The sequence below is a fragment of the Falco peregrinus genome, chromosome 6 (genome assembly GCF_023634155.1).
Source record: "Falco peregrinus isolate bFalPer1 chromosome 6, bFalPer1.pri, whole genome shotgun sequence".
NCBI lineage: Eukaryota > Metazoa > Chordata > Aves > Falconiformes > Falconidae > Falco > Falco peregrinus.
Genome location: NC_073726.1, coordinates 67,190,674 through 67,211,122, shown reverse-complemented (window position 1 = coordinate 67,211,122; position 20,449 = coordinate 67,190,674). Strand labels below are relative to the sequence as shown.

The window sequence follows — 20,449 nt, the reverse complement described above, 5'->3', positions numbered from 1 at the left end:
GTGCAGAAGGAGGCAGGAGGTGCTCCAGGTGCTGGAGCAGAGATTCCCCTGCAGCCCATGGTGAAATCCATGGTGAGGCTGGCTGTGCCCGTGCAACAGGTATCCACCTGCAGCTCATGAAGGACCCCACGCCAAAGCAGGTGGATACCTGAAAGAGGCTGTGACCCTGTGGGAAGCCCAGGCTGCAGCAGGCTTCTGGCAGGACCTGTGACCCCACGGGAGACCCATGCTGGAGCAGTCTGTGCCTGAAGGACTGCACCCTATGGAAGGGACCCACGCTGGAGCAGTTCGTGAAGAACTGCAGCCTGTGGGAAGGACTCACGCTGGAGAATTTTTTGCAGAATTGTCTCCTGTGGGAGGGAACCCATGCTGGAGCAGAGGCAGAGCATGAGGAGCCCTCCCACTGACAAGGAAGTAGTGGCAGAGACAACATGTGATGAACTGACCGCAACCTCTATTCCCCATCCCCCTGTGATGCTGGGCAGGAGAAGGTAGAGAAATCAAGAGTGAAGTTGAACCCAGGAAGAAGGGAGGGGTGGGGGCAAGATGTTTTTAAGTTTTGGGTTTATTTCTTATTCTCCTATTCTGATTTGAATGGTAATAAATTAATTTCCCCAAGTCAGGTCGGTTTTGCCCATGACGGTAATTGCTGAGTGATGTCCCTGTACTTACCTCAACCCATGAGCCACGCGTTGTATTTTCTCTCCCCTGTCCAGTTGCACAGGGAAGTGACAGAGCAGCTTTTGTGGCCAGCTGAAGTCCAGCCAGGGTCAAACCACCACACTTAGGCAAAACTTTTTATTTTCAACCCTGTATAATGACTGCAAGTATCTGACCTAAAAATCTATTAACCTCACATATTGGGTTTTTTTGCACATTTTTTTTTTAAAGAAGAAAACTTTAAGGTACAAAGAGCAGAGAAAGAAAGCCCAAGAGACAATGTTATTCTTTGCTCACCTATATCGCTTTGAAGAGAGGTGTTGCGAGACAAGTTCCTGAGCAGTGAGACTGCTGTCTTCTTTACCGTCGGGTGGCTTACATGAAGCATAGTTCGAATACTTGGAAGGCCATTTGCCTTCTGAACAACAGTCCGGGCCACTGCAAATGGCATCTGTTATAAGGTACATGGCAATAGTGTGTCATTACTGTGAATGTATAGCCTCACAAAAAATGCAGCAGGTTCTCTACATCAGTTTAAGCATGCATAAAATAGTTTAAATCCAGAGCTACCTATGAGCTGCAACAGAAAAGGAAGGTGATACAAATGAAGTTTTGAGCTCTCTTTCTCCCATGTGCTCTTCGGCCAGTTCCTCAGACAGAGGCCATTAGTTTCTCCACCACAAAAGTGATCTGTGGTAGTGTGAGAACCTTTTTCTCTCCGCAAGACTGATTATGTTCCACAAAACCACATTTTGGTGCTTTTAACATCTATTCATGCCTCATTGTGCAGTGAATCAGCAACTTCCACACATGGATGTGTACACAGACTGAGAAGAAGCAGTCCCCGTATTTACCAAGCAAGAAATAGCTGCACTGCTTGATCAAGTCTGTGAGCCAGTGACTCCTCAGTGGTTATTTGAGCTCAGTGTGGTACGCATGTTGCACTGCAGCCCTAAACTCTATGCAATCACACTCAGAACTAAATGACAAGAAAAAGAAAAAAGCTGACTTACTGGTCCAGTGCCAGCTGTGAGGTTCTGAAGAGCTCCCAGGGATGCTTCCTGGGTATAGTTTCTGGTACTTTTTGCTATTAAGGACAGATATATCCTAATCAGTGTGGAATGCCAGAGCGATTCAACACCTCTGGGATTGCTCTTCTCCTCAGGTAGCGGGGTATCCTGCTGCTTCTAAACACATAAATAGATCAAGCTTTTAGACATAGTGACCTTATATGACTTAATGTATCACAAGTGAAACTAGCCATTTTGTAACTCTCTATGACCAAATTATTTGCAGATTGTCAGGCTGTGAACTCAAATTACATGTAATATTTCAATATTTAATTATACTGGCCACTCTGTCCAAAAAGAGGAGATAGGTATGGGAGGAGCTGCTTCTCATCTCTCAGCAACGGACACTAGGGCCTAATACCTGTTTTTCCTCCAAGAACTCCCAGTTGCCAGGATCTTTGTGATCTGTACCACATGGCATCAAAAGAAGAGGTCCTGAGGTGGTGCCAAACCCAGCAAGTCATGGACGTGACAAGTCACCTTTTGCTGGTTTCACTGGTGAAACCATCAGAATGCCCACTTATAGACAGGGCACTTGCACAATTGCTGTACATGGTTCAGATACCACTTTGATCCATCAGAGGGGATGAAACTGAGTGGCAGTATTCCCCAACTAACAAAAAGTGAATTTCTATGCCATCTTCAGCAGCAGTAGCTGAACAAGATAATGGGTGTTAGGAAAGGCTGTCAGTAAATTTACATTTTTGGGGCCAGTAAGTGTCACACAACCAGATACATCAATAACAGATCGCTAAGTAGATTACAGCCTTATTATCCAGAAGTTGCTACAACTGATCAACAAAATGTGATGTAACTCAGCATGTGCTTTACCTCTTTAACTTTTCTGCTCCGTGTTCCAAAACAGCCCGGTGTTTTATCATTGCTGGAAATATTTCTTCTTTGCATATATATGCTCTGGGCAAAGCTCTCAGGGAGCTCTATCTCTAGCTGGTAGGAAAGATTGTGAAGAATGCACACACAGTTCTCTGTGGCCTAAAATAACAAAAGAATAGAAATCTTGAAAGCTTTGGCATGAGTTGAAAGGACATGTAGAGACATGGGAAGAGCTTTCAGTTTTGGATCTTCAACAACTAACTGCTTCTAATGGCTTACAGAAGAGCTAGTCTTTGTGCCACAGTCATCCACAAGACTGCATTTACACTGATAAATTAAACATGCCCTGGGATGTTCCTGAGCACTGAGGCCAACTGGCACACAGGGCTTGCATTCGGGGCAGGGTGCATGCCTGTTGGAAATGGTCCTGGGACATTATAATTCCTGAGTTGTGCCTGGGAATTGTTTGGGCAAGTGCTATTTGGCACAGACCAGAAGTGTGCCAAGGAATGTTTAAGAGCTTAAGAGTAAAGATGATCATGTACACACCTCGCCGTAGTGTCAGTAAAAGGAAAATTTTGTATCTTTCCTAAGGAAAAAGCCCTTTTCTATCGTAGAACTTTTTTTTTTTTTTTTTTTTAAATTAGATGTGCCTTTCTGGGCATGGCTAAGGTCAGGTCTACAATTTCTGAGTGATGAATCTAGTGGCAAATACCTTTATTACCTGTTCCTCCATTTTCGAAAGTAAAAAAGGAATGAGTGGGTTTGAGACAAAATGCAGCAGGGAGCTATTGGCACAAGTGTAATGTGCTGGATTCTCCCTGAAGCTAATGGCATTGAATACAGGGAGATGGAGAAGCTCAAGTAACTAATCCTTGAATAGAGCTACAACAGTGCAGTAATTACTGCTACACAGCACAACTTAAAGCAGGCACGCTAGAAGTGCCTCACAGCCTGCAGCTAACCTTCTCATAAGTGACAGCTGGTCTTCTCACCCAGCTTTGCCCAGATAATAGACAGGCATCTAGCCTAAGCAATGTTCAGGGTTCATCTGCAGTCAGTGGTGGGAGGAAAAGAATAAGAGGAACTGGCTTCTGGAGTAATGTCCTTGTAGTTACTGGCTTAGGCAGCAAGTATAACTTCTAAAAAACTTAGGAAAATTAATCCCATTCTAAATGATGCAAGCTTGTTAATTACACTGACACCCAAAGGGATTTAGGTTCTTCATTTCCTAAGGGGTATATAGCACTAAATACTAAATACACAGGAGAGTAACCAGATTATGTTTTTTTTAATTCCGGCTAGCTCCCTGAGACAACTAAAAAATAACATTTGACTCTAAGTGTTTCAGTATCTCTGAAAGCTGTGACTTTATGTCACTTCTTAAAAAAGACAGAAATTTCTAGTGCGCTGTAGTGATTCTGAAAAAGTTTTCCCAATGCTATGGTATGTGATTCCTTTAGATTGCAGGTTAATAATACTTCAAAAAGTTCCTTACTGAACTTTTGTCTTTGGTGGCAGTTCTAAAAGTCCCAGAAATCAGTTTGGCAATTACATCACAACTGTTTCTGAACACTGGTTTCTAAACAACAAAAAACTCAGAAGTTCTGTTAGCAATTTCCCCTAGGAAAAGGCTTTTCAACTGAAAGAATACCTTGTCATTAGGCTCATGGTCTGCAATAGCTCCTTGAATATAATACACAAGAGAATCAATCAATCCGTTGCATTCTCTCATCTTTTTCCTTCCTTCTGGGCCAGCAGAGCTCATGTTTCTGTGTAGGAAGGAATATGTTGGTGAGAAGAGTTTTAGTCAAAGATATTTCCTTGTGTCCCTCCGACAAACTTTTCCAGCTAAATCTTAAAGATACTGAAGTTAAGGTTGACTTCCTCCTTTCTTCAGAGCTGTAAAATAATCTGAGCCTCTGCTAAGTAAAACTTGCATTTCAGTGCATTCCCAGACAAAAACAAATACTCCAGAAAAACAAACTGTTGTGTTTGGATGGGTAAAGTAAGACCTGACTCAAATCTTAATCTAAAAGTTGAATTAATCATTTTAAAAGTCAAACAAACTAGATCTTTTTTCCATTATTGCATTTTTAGTTAAATTTTTAATATTTAGGACAGTAACTATGTCAAAATATCAGAGGAAAGATACCTGCAAAATTTTCCATGCACACAAACGTCTTTTAGCATTTACCTACACTAAACCAGTTTTTGATCCAAGATGACTCATCAACAGACACACGTTCTAAGAGTTTTAGTTACATTTGTCCATTAACATGTAAGGATAACCAATGTCAGTTACGAGGCCAAATTCATGTGGCAATTCAGGTGCTCATGGAAATGCTCTGAGGGGTGCTAGCCGGTCAGAGGGGACACGAGTGCAGCTGAGCTGGTAGGTCAGAGTAGCAGCCTGGCCCCACTGCTGGGCAAAACGTTGAGCAGATGAATTGCAACACAGCTGCCACTGCCATTGCTCACCAGCAGCGTGAGACAAGGAAGAAGAAAAAATACCCCATGCTCAGCTGATTCCCAGCTTCCCAAAGAAGCTGCTGGCATCTAAGCAGAAAAAAGCTGAAGCCACTAGAAGCTGCTTAGTCAGAGGGGAAAATGCCAGATGCCTTCTGCAGATGCCTTCTTCTGTTCTATCACAGCAGCTCAGACACTGCTCTGCACACTTTCTGCTTCCTCAGACTCTAAGAAAGACACTGTTTGCCCTGTTTTCCACTAACATTTCCCATGCTTTGTGGTAATCCAAGTACAACTTGAAAACTCTTGAAAAGCCAAACATACAATTGCTGCTTGAGTTTGGCTCTATTTAAGCTACTGACTTCCTGGGAAGTAACAACGCAATTTTTGCGTGTAATTATTTTTATAACTGAACAAACTCTTAATTATGGAATGCTGAAATTACAAACCTAGACCTCATTATTTTGGACTCCCGCAGATCTGCTGGCCAAAAGGCTGCACGCAGTATCACATTCCAGCTTCTTTGTTTGAAGTAACATTAAATATAACCCACTCAGCGTCCATCACAAACAGAGAGGGACATGTTGCTTTAGATAATTTCAGGGTGTTTAGTTTGCATGCTTACTTTACCCACTGGAAATTAGAAAGGTTTAAAATTTTATTAATGACAATGCCAGTAAGATGCAGCTTTAAACTTTGCTGTGGCTTATGATTGTAAAATGAATGTACCATTTTATATACTGCCAAAGCATTTCTTATGTTTTTTCCCCCCAGGAAGTACATATTTGGATTAAATACTAATGCACTGTAATTACAGTTTTAGTTTAGGTCGTGCTTTTAACAATATCCCTATTTATGAGTTCATTTATCCTCTCATGGAATTATATAACACAGAACCAATATTCAGATTCCTCTGTAGTAGGCATAGCCTACTATAAACATCCCTTTGGAATTTAATTTTACTTATATATGTCACATTCGAGGGATGTCACCCTTTCATATGTTTATGGTTACGCTGACAGAAATGTACATGTTACAGCCTTTCTAGATCATAGCAAAAATAGTTTCTGAGGCACACAGACTAAAAATACTATTAAAAGATAAGTGTGGAATTTCCCTCACCAAAGACACTTCAACTGATACAGTATTTTGTTTTGCCACACTACATTATTCTAGAAATCCCTGGACTTTTGACACCTATGATCATGCTGAAAGTCTGTGCGAGGAGAGGCCATCACCTGGCCTTGCCATCCAGCATGGATACGGTGGGGCAGAGTTTCATAGCTCAGGAGGCAGAGAAGAGCCTGAATCAGAGGCACTGTCCTGTTGTACAAAGGAAATAAATTAATGAACTCTGTTTCGTTAAGGAGCTTATGCTCTACTGTTCATCCAGTCAGAGATGTTGGTGTTTGTGTGTACGCCTGTACACATATGGCCACTCTATTGTTCACCTTTTAGGGGCTGGGAAGGGAAGAGCTCCTGCTCTCCTGCTCACCCAAGTACAGTTGTAAACACCTTACTCTGAACAGGGTCAGAGTTGGTTTGAAGGCAGAGAAGAGCATTTCAAGCAAAACCTTGTTGAAAGTTTGTTTGCTAATTGAAGCTTGAGAAATTCCAGGAAATAAAAATCATATTAGATTGGGAAAAAATGAATGTTTCTGAGAAGTGTCACAGAAACATAAATGTAAAAAATAATTTTTTTGAAACAATGAAAATTGCAAAACTGACTTCATCTTGGCTTCCTAAGATTTGAGGTTCCTGTCAACTGGAATGCCTCCCTCTGAGCTCAGGAGTTGGACTCTCGTAGTGGAGCTCCTGAAGGCCTTGAAATACTCAGTGCTTGGACAATTGCCATGGTTGGGTTGGCCCAGTAATGTGGCTTGTGGCAACCCCCATGGTGAGACTTCAAGCCTACCTAGAAATCTTCAGGTCTGCTGTGCAAGTTTGTTTTACTTCATTTTCATCAGAAGTACACTGAGACAAATACATCTGTGGAAAAAAGAATCAACTGGAGTCAAGATCAAGAGTCTTCTCATTGAAAAACTCTTCTGCTACCCTGTTTCTGATATCTCTGCTCTGTTTTGGTATTGAACGGTTGGGAGAATAGAGCTTGGAGAGAACACAGCCGCAGGGAGATTGCTGCTTGTAGGAATGCTCTCCTTTGCATGACTCAGAACTTAGTTTTGGCATCATCTAACTATTAAAACACTCTGACTTCTGGCATGCTTAAATATGGTAATCCTGGTGACATGCCCTAACTATACCACCTGCTAATGTGGAGGCATTGTATCTATCCACGTGCCTTGTTTATCTCATCCCTTATCTGCTGCTTCTGTTCTCTCTTGCACACATGCATGGTGTAACTATATATCTGTAACTGAAATAGCCATTTGCCCATGTTCCTGTGGCATTTGTCGAGGATCAGCTAATTTCCTGCTGGGAAATACTGTTTTAATCCAGAGATGTGAGGTAAATACAAAGAAATGTAACATATTAATATCAGGTGTGATTTTGGAAGAAACAGAATGGCACCAAATGAAACGGATACTCCCTTTACGCCAGCACTGAGTCACACACTGGTGACTATGTTTGAAAAGGTTTTTGCACTGCTGTGAATGATCCACATGACTGATAAGAAGAGGGCTTTTGCTCCTCAGACTCATTCTGCTGAAACTGGTGATTTGAATTTAACTCAATTATGTGATAAAAATTTCCTGAAGTAGTTTGGGGAATTCTATTCCCTTCATGCATTACACAGTTCAAAAATGCAACAGGGAGGGAAAGGTATCTGGGATCTACTCAGTAACTACAGGCACCAGGCTGCAAGCTGCTCGCTGGAAATAACAAAATTTCTTTCAGGAATTGGGGGAGCAGATAAACTGAAGAGGAGGCAAGAGAAGATAAGAATGGGTGGAAATAAACTTAAAGGAATGGCAATGATATGCAAGAGGCCTTGGTTCAAAGACTTTTTATCATCAGTCATTTGCTTTATGTTCTTTTAGAAGCTTCTATTATGAAACTGAGCTGCCACTACGCTTTTCTACACACGGCGAGAGCTTTGGCTTCACTTCTCTTCGGAGCAAATGGAAGTTGATGTTTATGCAGCCTTGTGGTCTGAAATGCAATGATACTACTTCCTCCAGCTACAGTTTTCCACTGCCTTGTGGGTTACTGTGTAATTCACAAAGAGCTGAAAAGGGAGCAGGGACAGACTTCAGCATTGCAGAACTTTTGGGAACTGGTATTTGAAGGTAAAAACTGAACAAGATCATTATCAGCTTTCAAACTATAACACAATCTTCTACTAAGCCTTCCTTTTAATCAGAGGAAAAGTTATGGCAGAAATCCACTTATGTATATAAATAATATTCAAACCCATATATTCTGCATGCTGGTGCTATCTTACCCTTTCAGACTCAGTGGAGTATGGAGGAGGAGACTAAGTATCTTGAAGACTTCTACTCATTTGTATTGGAACTGGAGAGAGAACTATTAAGTGTAGGACTGTCAGGCCAAGAAAAAGTGACTTTACCTTTAAAAAACAACAAGACTTGTCTGCAAAATTCTGCAATACCCCTCTAGATAGTTCAATATACCAATTCTACTTGTTCAGCCTGTCAGGCAACCAGTGAAGTCTTTTGATTTGACTTACTCTGCCTGTTCAGGGCACAGTGCTTTTTATCATATTTGAAAGGAGGTTGTAGGAAGGTGGGGCTAGGTCTCTTCTCCCAGGTAACAAGCGACAGGACAAGAGGAAACGGCCTCAAGTTGTACCAGGGGAGGTTTAGTTTGGATATTAGGAAAAATTTCTTCACTGATAGGGAGGTGAAGCACTGGAATAGTCTGCCCAGAGAGGTGGTGGAATCACTATCCATGGAGAAGTTTGAAAAACACATAGATGCAGTGCTTAGGGACATAGTTTAATGATGAACTTGGTAGTCCTGCGTTAATGGTTGGACTTGATGATCTCAAAGGTCTTTTCCAACCTAAATGATTCTATGATTCTAGTACCATTATTTATTCTAACTGCTACTGCAGAATTGTGTGGTGTATACTGCTTTGTTTTATTATGTTAAGTTTTGTGACCTGTGATTTCTGCAAAACTATGTCAGAAGCAAAGCTTTAAAACAAACTACAGACCTAGAGAATGGGATTAACAAATCCTTCTAACATCAGACTTCCTTATCATTGACTGCATACACTGACACCGGCAGCCATAATTCAGGACTCTGCAATACTTCTATCTATTTGTTAGATATCTGGTTAGCAGAATGGGGGGTGTTCTGGTCATTCACTCATTCCAGTGTTAGTATCTGCAATATTATCTGTTAGATGTGGATTCACTTCTCCTGATATTCTGTCAAAAAGGATGAAGAAAACTTTAATTTATTAGTTGGTAACTGTGTGGCACAGCACATGTGCCCATGTCAGATGATAGTGTTAGATTTGAACTGTGGGTGTCCCTTTCAGTCTATAGGTGTATGTACATTTTTGAAAAGAAGTTTTGGCATTCTTCTATGACTAAGTACTGTACTATGCATAATGTATTGCACTTCAAAGTACTATTTTTACCCTGTAATAGAAGCTGCAGGCTATAGACTTTATCAACATGCACAACAAACATGTTAGCATTACAAAAGGGAAGACTAATTACAGATTTATGTTCTGGCAAATATATATACTCTACTTCATTAGTAACATCATTCCCTCAGTGCACAGTATTTTTTACTCTGTGGTGTGCTCTTCTTTTAGTCTTCAGCATTTCTTTGTGCAGAGTTGTTGCTTCTTTTTTTAATAATACATAAGGAAGGAATACTTCCAATGATCTAATTTGTGAAGTGTGTTAATTTCCAATAAACAGATGCAAACTGGTTAATCTTAAAAATCTTGGATTTTTGGTCTGTACAAATACGGTAAGCCTCATAAAAAACTATTCTCTACTAGAAAGTATGTTGTCAATCCTGTAGATCAACTTTACGTGTGAATTTTCAAGCCCTTCTTTTTTTAATTACAATTTCCAGTGTTTAAACTCTTAAATGAGAAGGACATTGTACTTTTAAAATAGGTAATGTATCCTTGAGCATCCAGATAAGGCCAGTCCGAGCTACTTTTCATTAAGGTTGCAGAGCTAACCGTGATTCTGGAGCAGCCTCTCTCATTGACTTTCTGTACAGTGTAAGGTATGTTCAGGATTTACTTTAATTAAAAACAATGCAGCTACTGTTATGCCTTATTTATCACATATCAAGTCACGTCAAATCACTGCAACAAGCTCAGAAAGAGTAATAACACAGTAAAACTGATGTGCCCCCATCAGCTGGCTCAAAGGGAAGAGATGGTTCTGTAGTCCAAATGCAGGAGAGGAACAGGTCATGCCACCACTGAGCAGCACACCTAACAGCCAGACTGGTTTCTGTACAAATGCAGCTTTGGATAATTAACATGAAAAAAGACAACCTGCTTGCACTACTAGCATTAGCTAGAGACATTTTATTATGGATAGTTAATGTTTCTCTTTATTTGCTTTTGAGCCATCAGAGTAAATAAAATTTAATTATTATTTAGAGATGAAGCTAATTAGTAGTTAGTCGGCTGACAGGAGTTCCTCCAGAAAAAGGTGCTTTATTGTTGAGTATTTTGTATAGCTAACAATTCATTTGTCCTCTGAAACCACATGAGTAAGATATGGAGCTATTTACGCAGTAAAAATTCATACAATATAGATACAACTACTCTGCTATAGGACACATTAGCAAAGCAGGTATGTGCAAGGAAAAATTGGGCAGCTTAAAAGACTCTAAATTTCAAACTTAATTCCTTGTACTTTACTAAGAAGAGTTTAAAACTCAGGCCACACCTTTGAACTCATACATTACTCATTAATTATTTCGAACTATGTCCTTTCATGCATTTTTGAATGTGTAAACAAAAGACATGCACCTCTTTATACTCATATTTGTTTTTACTTAACGTGCAATGAATTTAAACTCACAAAGGGCCACAGTTTCATGGACAGTTATTTTAAAAGGTGTTTTTATTAAAGATGTGATTTTTATACTTCAGCTGCCCCTGTGTTCATGAGGCTATCAGCTGACTGCAGTAGTAAATGTACAACTATAAATCTGTTCATCCACCCCTTGGCTGCAACCTAGCCTCAATTTACTTGAATACATGCAGAAAGTTGGACAGCGTTTACTTCGGTTTAAAAAAATGGCTTTTTCCTAATTTAGGTTAAGTCATTTTCTAATCAGTTTAGCTATAGTTTATGACACATCAAAGTAAGCATCTTTGGCAGCAGCTGTAGACTGAATACTTCTATGTGCTTGCAGGTGCCATGTCCCCTTTCTGAGTCATCTGTTTAGATGAGAATTGATTATGGCTGAAGGTTAACTTTATTAATTTATCCAAAGGGACCCTGGAGATGCTATGGAATGTAACTATTAGTTGTGGTTTATATGCTGATGAGAAAAGTAGGGTGGCTTGGCCGCTGATGAGCATGTTCTGCTTATTATCCAAAGGACTGCTCCCATGGTAAAGCTGGTAGGACTCAGCAGGTACTACAGCAGGTGAGCAGAGTTTACCCAGCACAAGTGGCAGAAAATACTGTGGTTCTATTAATACCTAATATTGCTGTGGATGAAGACGACTTGCTCAGTCTCTTGAAAGAAAATTCTAGGTACACAAGCACTTCAATTGTCCCACTGATGGACCTATGACACCAGAACTAATCCTTCAACTATGCTAGTCTTTTGGTAGCCCAAATGGCACTTACAGGGCTATAGAACAGTAAAGTACAAAGGGAAGAAATTGTGAGAGAAAGCTGCCAACTTTGTGGTTCTTATGGGGAATGCTAACGCTCCTGGGTGTCTGAACCTGAGACTGCACAAAGGAACCATCCACAACGAGTTATCCACTGTAAACAGCATTGCCACTGCTTGAATAAAACATACATGACAACAAATTTCTGTTGAGGCTACCCTGAAACAATGACATGTGTATACAGTGAATTTTCTTTACTCTTCATAGAAGACTAGTTTCTTGTTCACATAGAATCAAATTCTCTAAATGGAGGCATGCAATGATAAAAACCCTATTGTTGCCTATAACTGTGTTTTGCTCCAGCACAACTACAAAATTGCATTTCAAAGAAATAAACCTTATTGCTTTACCTGCATTAGTCTAGGACTCTTCACGGGGTTTTGCACTGTTACTTTTCAAAAAATGCAATCATTAATCTGTTCTGTGAGCCAGGAGTATAGACACATACTCAAGCAATGTATAAGAGTCTTAATTGTTCCAAGTTTTTAGAGTAGGTATATTTTCACGTGACTTCAGTTTCTTCTTATGCTTCAGAAATTTTAGAAATTAAAATGAAGCAGGAATTGCTTATGAAAAAAGGTATTAACAAAGTAATTATAAAGGATACTTATGTAAGTCAAAGAACTGTACATCCTATGAAAGTGTCACTCTTGCATTTGTATCAGCAGATCATACAACTTTAGGGTTTTTTAAGTTACTGCTAGCTTTTCTCCAATGCTCATTTGTAAAACCACTCCTACAACCATTTAAAAAAAGCTTTGGGTTTACTACTATCATCTGTCAGGGGCTAATACTATACATCATACCAAGAACTATTATCCAGTGAAGGATCTCTTTGACTTCAATACCGGCATGCACTGCAACCACCCCTCTGATTACTATCTTCTGTTGTGAGTATATTTAGTCTGTAGCACACCCAACAAATCAATATACACAAGCCTTATAAAGCAAGCTGTTTTCATTGTATTGAGCAGTAATTCTTCTGGTCTGACACACTTGAGGCATTTCAAAATATGATCTGTCTGCAAAGTCTTCTCTTGGAGCCATCAAAGTTCAAAGCAAGAAAGAAAACAAGTGTGCAGGACTGTTTTGTCATTACTATTGTTTTGTGCACCTGTAGACTGAGTGCTCACCTCAAGCATCCTGTGGCATTGTAGAAGATATCAGGGTCAGGTAGAACACTTGACTTGGGGTAATCTCGATCTGGCCAACCCGAGTAAGGGATGAGAACAGCTTCGGTCAGTGTCTGCAGGGCTTCTCTAATCAACAGGTGCTTCAGCTGGTCATTTGAAGACAAATTCCACAACAAACCTGCAATATCCAAAATAAAATCAGAGTGGCAAAAAGACTCCCCCATGGTTTGAAAGACCTAATCTCAAACTCCTTGATGTTAATGAGTGAAGGAGCCTGCCTTGCACTTGATACCCTGAAGAGGAGCAGAAGGGTGATAAGAGTTCATCAGCCCCGATCTGAGGGCATGGAAATGGGGCAAAATAAGGGGCACAATTATCCACGTAATTGAAGTCAGCTCTCTAGCCTAACACCTGACTAAGAAGCACAGATTTCCCATGGCTCTTCATGTGCCTTGCCCATCTGCAGCAACCACCTTCTCCATTACCAAAGTGACACAAGCTAAACAGAGCTAACACCACTGACACTAGTGATCTTTCTCCACACATCCAGGGAGGAATTTGTCCTTTCTAGATACCTGGCAGGACTAGTAACACTTCCAAGTAAAGACCACTGAGCAGGAGAAAAAAATCACACGCAAAGGGTGTAGATGGGAGGTACAGAGAGTGAGCTTACAGGTCTTTGGAAATCTGCTGGAATACAAGAGATGTCTATTACCAAGTTTTTCTAACACTTGATAGCAAAATTCCTCGTAAGAGGGAAAGCTGTTAAACACTGCCTCGCTGTTACTGTCCAGACATTTGTCGCTAAACAAATAATTGAGTAATGCCACATCCCTTATCTACTCACAGTCTCCAAACACCAAAACAACTCTCAGTTATAAACTTGTATCACCGATCAGATTTGCTTATGTTTTATTTCAATAGATGACAATTCTTTTTAAAGTACTCTTCCCCTGGACAAATACATATATTTCTGCTTTTCACTACAAAGGCATTAATTGTTTCCCCATCTTGCTGCTCTAAGTTTCACAGGCCTCCTCCTCCAAATACTAGCAGAGTATGTTCCTTCCATCAGTTCACAGCAAAAAAAAAAAAAAAAAAGTTTCTTCTGTATCTGCTTACACTTTGAATTTAATTTCATCTATTGTGGGCAACAGTAAATTCAAAACAAAGGCCAGCCAGAAGGAGCCCATTCCTTCTTCTGGGATCAGCTCTTCAGCCTCTGAATTTGAGGATAAAAGGAAGAATGTACTTTCCTGAAGGATAAATAAGGCATATAAGATATCAGACATGCAGTCCGAAGGGAACTGGTGAGGGAAGCAGATTAAGAAAAGAATGGCTCAAATGCAAGGGCATGAGGAGAATATCATATTGAAAGGCACAACTGCATTTTGAATTATAGACAGATACCTAGAACAGAGGTGTCAGAACAGAATTTGAGATGTTGCTTACACTGTAAATTTTCCAACAAAAATCCTACCTTTACGCACAAGCACTGTCTTACAGAGCTCTGAAAGTTTCTCAGTAACATTCTGCATGTGCATGAATTTGTTCACATTAGAAAATGTCTTTAGGGGTGGGCTCCCTCCTTGCAGCTATGCTATAATGCATTCATAGGGGCACAGTTTTCCCTTAGATGGTTATTTGGGAAAATGGGTGAGGTCTCCATTTAAACTTACATTTCTTTTAATGACAGTTATGTTTGTGCTGTAATCTTCCCTGCAGTAAAAAATTTCCTTTCATTCCTTAGATTTATGCTGCATGATAACAAGATCAAGCCTGGAGGCTCATCTGGCTGACCTTCAAAAGCTAATCTTCTTTGGTTTTTTCATACCACAGCCATTTTACTGTTCCTCAGCATGCTCTCCAACTACTACAAAATATCATTCCTGTCTTGGCTCCTGCACTGACTCCAAATGACATCCTCTCCTACTATTCAGGAGTAACCTCATTCCTAAGAGATTTGCAAGAAGTTTGTTTGTATGTCAAAGGACAAAGCCTTTGTTCTTTTACTTACTTGTATCAATGATTTTATGAAAATTCAGTCAATGTAATCTTGAGGAGGTCTCATTCCCCCTAAGAAGAGGACATATAAGCACAGAAACTGGACAGAGAAACCAGGCAGTTATTTTCTGCACAGGGGCATTAGGTTAACATGTCCCTGGCACCTTTCAAACCATTGTCATAAGCACAAAGCCACTTTTGTGGGGGTACTGGTTTGGTGCTTTTTGTGCATTCTCCTGGGATCCACAGGCTGAGGCAGAGCACAGCACTTGATGAAATCATCGTTTATCTCCCTACATTTTCATTGCTTTCAGTCTTTTCACTGTGCTCAGACTGTATTCCTCAGCCTAGGTCTTGAAGAAAATACAGGCCATCAAAATATTCTTTAAGAATATATGATATGATATTAGGCATTAATATTAGGCATGCATTTGGCTGTATTAACACTGCAGATACTAATAAGCCAGTGACCTTAAAGACAAGCTTCTAAGGCTGATGTGCACAAGTATTAGATAACATTTCTGACAGGTAATGAAGTATAGGATGTGAAAACCTCTGTGTCCCGGAATTTTAACTTCCTGCTCTCCAACAACTTCCTTATCTTTGTGTGTTTTTGTCAGGTGGAGTGCTCTGGTGCCATGCTTCCTACACAGAAACAGGAACAAAAAAGCTGAGCTTAGACATCTTTATTAATGAGTATCATACACTTTCAATCCTTGGACAGGAGTCTTTCGCTAGAGTTCAGTGTGGTATTAGGTACCAAGTCTATATTACTAATCTCTTATGAGGGAACACATTCAGCTAATTATCATATCACACGTTTGGAAGTCTCTAATTTACAGTCAGAGAAGGGAAGTAATAAGTATGATGTGGAAAGATAGGTGGGTTTGTCATGCTGACCAGGTGGAAGTCCAAAACTTCAGCATTAACCTGGAAGCGCTACAACACCGCAGTGCAATTGCAGACACAGCTATCATATTCCACTAGTCCTGCAGGAAGCCAAAGGTAACTCAAGAGGAGAAACAAAACTTGAAGGTGAGCTATCAATTGGACAGGGAAACTGTTGGTCAGCAGGGTTTAACTGTTTTGGTAGAAAAGCACTCAGAGGTCTGCATTGTGCTTGGAAAACCCTTACATTACAGCCCTTCTCAGGGTAGATAGTCAGTCTGAACAGGACAGTAATTCCAGTGTTTCCTAGATATCACTGTACGTGTCAAGATCGTCTGGAAGCACTGACCTTAGTAAGCATATGTTTAACAGTGACTGTCTACCTCCTGTCTGCAGTCCACTCGTGCCTGTCTTTCAAGTGTGGGCTGGAAAACTGGCTGGAAGCAAAGTTAATATTCTCACAGAAATTCAGTCAGGCAGGATGCCCCTTGCAGTGTAGGCTCCTTGCAGCTTGCTGGGGAGCTGGAAGAATCGCTCAAGTGATGGCAAAAAGTATGCCCTAGTGTCATTTTCACCAGTACACTTCCTCCTGACTGCACATTTGGTCTTGAACAAAGCAAGAAATACTTCTCTCCTGGTGTAATTTTTAAAGCCATCCCTTGCAACTAATGTGAATAGAAGTATATCAGAGTATTTTGCTTTACACAAACCACAACATACTGCTTAAATATTTTCTTGGTGCCTTGTATGTTTTGTAAGTAATCATGTTCAATGACAGCAGTAATTGCAGAAAGAAGGTGCTCCTTAATCCATTTTCACACTGGTGAAGGGGAAGACAGTAATATTCACGATATCCATAATAAGTTATCCTGCACAAACAGTCAAAGCTTTTGTCAGAAATGATGAAATTGCTATCAAGAAAAGACCATTAGCTTTCTGGTCACTGTACCACCATTTTCACTGCTTCCCTCACTGGTGTGTAATAGCACTGAAAGACAACAAACTATGCTGTTACTAAGTGACCCAATTCTGCATCTAATGAATGTGAAAAACTTTAAAACATTTTAATGTTGCAGAGCTGTAGAACCGAGCCAAAAGAGCCAACAATACAAAGCTTTGTTCTCCAGCTTAGGGAACACAGTATTTCAAACACTTAAAAAAATGCAAAATTACAGAAGGTCTCAACATGCCTTTGCTTCAAGGCAGGGCTGCTTGACACTCTGTATCTTCTCAAGCACTGTTGTTTTAATAGCTTGCATTCCTCGTATCTTTAAAGATCACCTGAAATAAATCCCCATTCATTTATTCATAATGTTTTCTTCTATTTATAAGATAGGAGCCTGCTCTTCCCTTGCCTGCTAACTAGAATGAATATGGGTCACAAGCAGTTGACTTCCCAGAGGCACACTATGATTCAAGCAGGGGGGGCAGGGATGAAGTAGTGGACATTTCTTAACTGGTTGCTGCAAAGCCAACAGGGCAGTATCCACAGGTTTCTTCGTGAGTAACGGTGGACATTTCATCCCACTATTCCTTCTGCTGCACTGATGTACAACAAGGGGTATAATATGGGGTTTCTGATCCAAAGGGCTCTTCCTTCAAAATTGTAGTGGGCCCTACTAATTTTTAACAGTTCTTCCTCAAGGACATTGGAAATAAAAGGATGAGAACATAAGCCCTGCAAAGAATGAATCCACAATACAGGTCACTCCACAGATGGTGCCACAGATATTTACAGCCAATGGATGTCCTGCAGGAATTCTCTCTCCTACACACAGAAAGGAAGCATGTTGTTGCTATGGCAGTTTTCTGTTTGTCACAGATCTCAGACAGACTCAGGTGTAAATAGATAGAAATGAGAAAGCTCAGAGCAGAAATTTGGGGCAGTAGGGTATGTGGAGAGTAGGACGACCACTTTCTACCTACAACACCTGACAGTTCTGGGGGACAGTCTTCAACAAGGAGGTCCCAGTATGCAGTGGCAGCACAGTGTCAAAAAGTGAGGGCTGAGCTGCTGCTTAAGTAGCAAGCATTAATTACGGTCCCAGGCATCTCTGGGACTGCTCTGATCACTGCTCACCAAAATGGTTCTACAGAATTTGCTATTTGGAGCCTCACTTTCTTTTCTGGAATATCTAGGACTTCAAGCTTCCTGCAAACAGACTCATGTCATTTTTGAAGAAGTTTTTAAGAGGGGAAGTTGCAGTTCTTAGTCCCTTCTTACTGTCTTAAAGACTTGTCTTGAGTAAGGACCTTGGAATTTCACCATAAGGGAAGACCTTAGAATAGGTGACAATGTTCTTGTATTTTGTCACTATACAATCAGGTACTTCACAGGGAAAATTTTTATGTTACTTAAAACTTAGTGCTTGACTTGCAGAAAACACTACCTGTTATTTGCTTTTTAGTCTCTACATCCCTTGTGTGTCGGAGTAGGCGGAGCAAGAGCGGGATCCCTTTCTGCTCTGACACTTCCAGTTTGTTGTCATTGTCCTCAAACACCAAATTTCTCAAAGCACCACATGCTGCCCGCTGAATGTCCTCATTCTGAACATCAAGAAGCTGTAAAAGTTTGGGGATACCACCAAGGGAGAAAACCTGTGAGGAAAACAAAACACAGCAGAGAATAGTTAGATACTGTAAATGACAAACTTCACTCCTCCCTCCAGCAAAACTTTAAATAGTCATAGGGACTTTTTTTGTTTGCTCCTCTTTGAAAGACTTGAACCACAGATCATTAATCATCTGGTCATGACTGTTAACTTCTGGGATTTCATATGAGTCATAGTTAAAATCCACAACTAAGGCAGGCATTATATTTTAATAATTAATGTAAGAGAATGAAACTAAATCTCTTCCAGCTTTGCTTTAGATTTCTACTCTCTGACAAGACATTTAATCGCTCTGTATTTTAGCTTCCATGTTGGTGAAATGGATGTTTGAGATTTAACTCCAGAATATTTTATAAATTGCTCTGAGATTTCTGGATGTAAAATGTTCCTGATGTGCCAAGTTTGGGTTTTTTTCTCAGCAGCCAGCCTGATGGAAAGACAATATTTTCTATTTTTCTCTGGTAACTTCTGTGCACGTATTGAAAGTGCATTAAATAAGAATATATTATACTTAGTACTTCTTATCTGTGCCATACTGAGAAAAAAAATAATGACGTAGCAAACTTCAAAATGTAGACCATTAAACACTGTAAGCTAGTTAACTATCGAACCACCCACATTTAACAAAGACTACTCTTCAATGTCTAACTCTTTAGAAAATGGGTTTTGGCCTCAAATGAATGAAGAATTAAGAAGATGTTACTTTACAGCAGCTGTACGGAAACAAATAGTTTCCAAGTTCTACATGCTGTGGCAAATGATGAATCCCACATGAGCTGTGATGTGGCATAAGCAAGCCTTGGCTCATTCAGAAATGAGTTTACTATGGAAAATACTTTACACTCATGTACAATGGAGGACGGTTTCCTCCAGCATCTCAAAATGCCATATGGTTTTGTGGACAAACTCATCCTTGTGTAGAATCAACAGCATGTGAAAAACTTAGAAATCTGATACAACTGTTTTGAGTAGTCCAGAGTTTAATGATAAAAAGAATTCAATATGGCCAACAGGTGCTGGCAACATGAAGAAAATAAATGTAACAAAACCTTTTGCCCTTCATGCCCTGACAGACTATACTGCCTGCTTGCCTTCCCTCTGATTCAGTTGTACAAAAGGCACAGTTTCTTGCTGCTGCGCTGCTGACCTGGTTGCCCCTGCATTCATTCAGCGATCGTCTAGATGCTAGCAGAATGATATAGGGAAATATATATCTTAAAGGTAAGTGGAGCATAAAGCATGCTGAAGGCACATCGACCTATTTTATTACAGTAGATAAGCCCTTTTGACACTGATACTGTAGCTGATTTTTTTTTTTAAAACATTTATGCACTATTTCTGTTGGTAATTTTAAGGGATTTATAGCTGTTGTAAAAAAAGTGATGTTATTTTGACCTAATATACAGAAAAGAGTTTACAAAAGTTGTTGATTGTTCTTCCTAAATATTCATCAGTAGGCAAAACTCCCCAAAACACTGTAAGACCAAAAGTTCACAAGAAAAAGAAAAGCCACTAGACCCACAGACTATCAAGTATCAGGGCACAAAGCATCGGGAGACAAAGAAAAGGAATGCAGGATGAATGGCTAAAAAGGGGAAATGACAATGCCAACGTGAACAAGCCTGATGGGCACCAAACAGAAAATATCAGCTGGGAAAAGTGGGATAGACAGGAAAATAGAAGAAGGCTTCAGGCTGACTGCTCCAATTTGAACTCTTACTCATCCACTTGTTTTTCCAGGAAGCTGCCAGAGAGAGGTTTGAATAATAAACCACATTCAAACATCCAGTTCTGAAGCTCTGTCCTCAGACAGAAGACCACTAATTGTACTGCTGTTTTTTTCCAAAACAGACTTTGATCTACTGTGAAGCAAGTTAAAACTACCAAAGGACTGAGTGATGCTTGGCTGACACTGAACTGGACTGCATATACATGAATATGGAGTTAACGCTGAGATAAT

The 20,449-nt window shown here is 40.2% G+C and overlaps 1 protein-coding gene across 1 annotated transcript in view; it reads right to left on the bottom strand.

Annotated features, from left to right (window-relative positions):
• The window catches only part of PKP2 (plakophilin 2), a 44,496-nt gene that overhangs the window by 5,829 nt on the left and 18,218 nt on the right, over window positions 1–20,449 (bottom strand). Inside the window, exons 5-10 of the mRNA XM_055808905.1 lie at window positions 18,268–18,475; window positions 12,986–13,163; window positions 4,219–4,336; window positions 2,562–2,723; window positions 1,674–1,847; window positions 958–1,111 (exon numbers count right to left, since the gene is read on the bottom strand). Of these exons, the coding sequence (XP_055664880.1) occupies window positions 958–1,111; window positions 1,674–1,847; window positions 2,562–2,723; window positions 4,219–4,336; window positions 12,986–13,163; window positions 18,268–18,475 (994 nt within the window). The remainder of the gene's footprint in view (window positions 1–957; window positions 1,112–1,673; window positions 1,848–2,561; window positions 2,724–4,218; window positions 4,337–12,985; window positions 13,164–18,267; window positions 18,476–20,449) is intronic.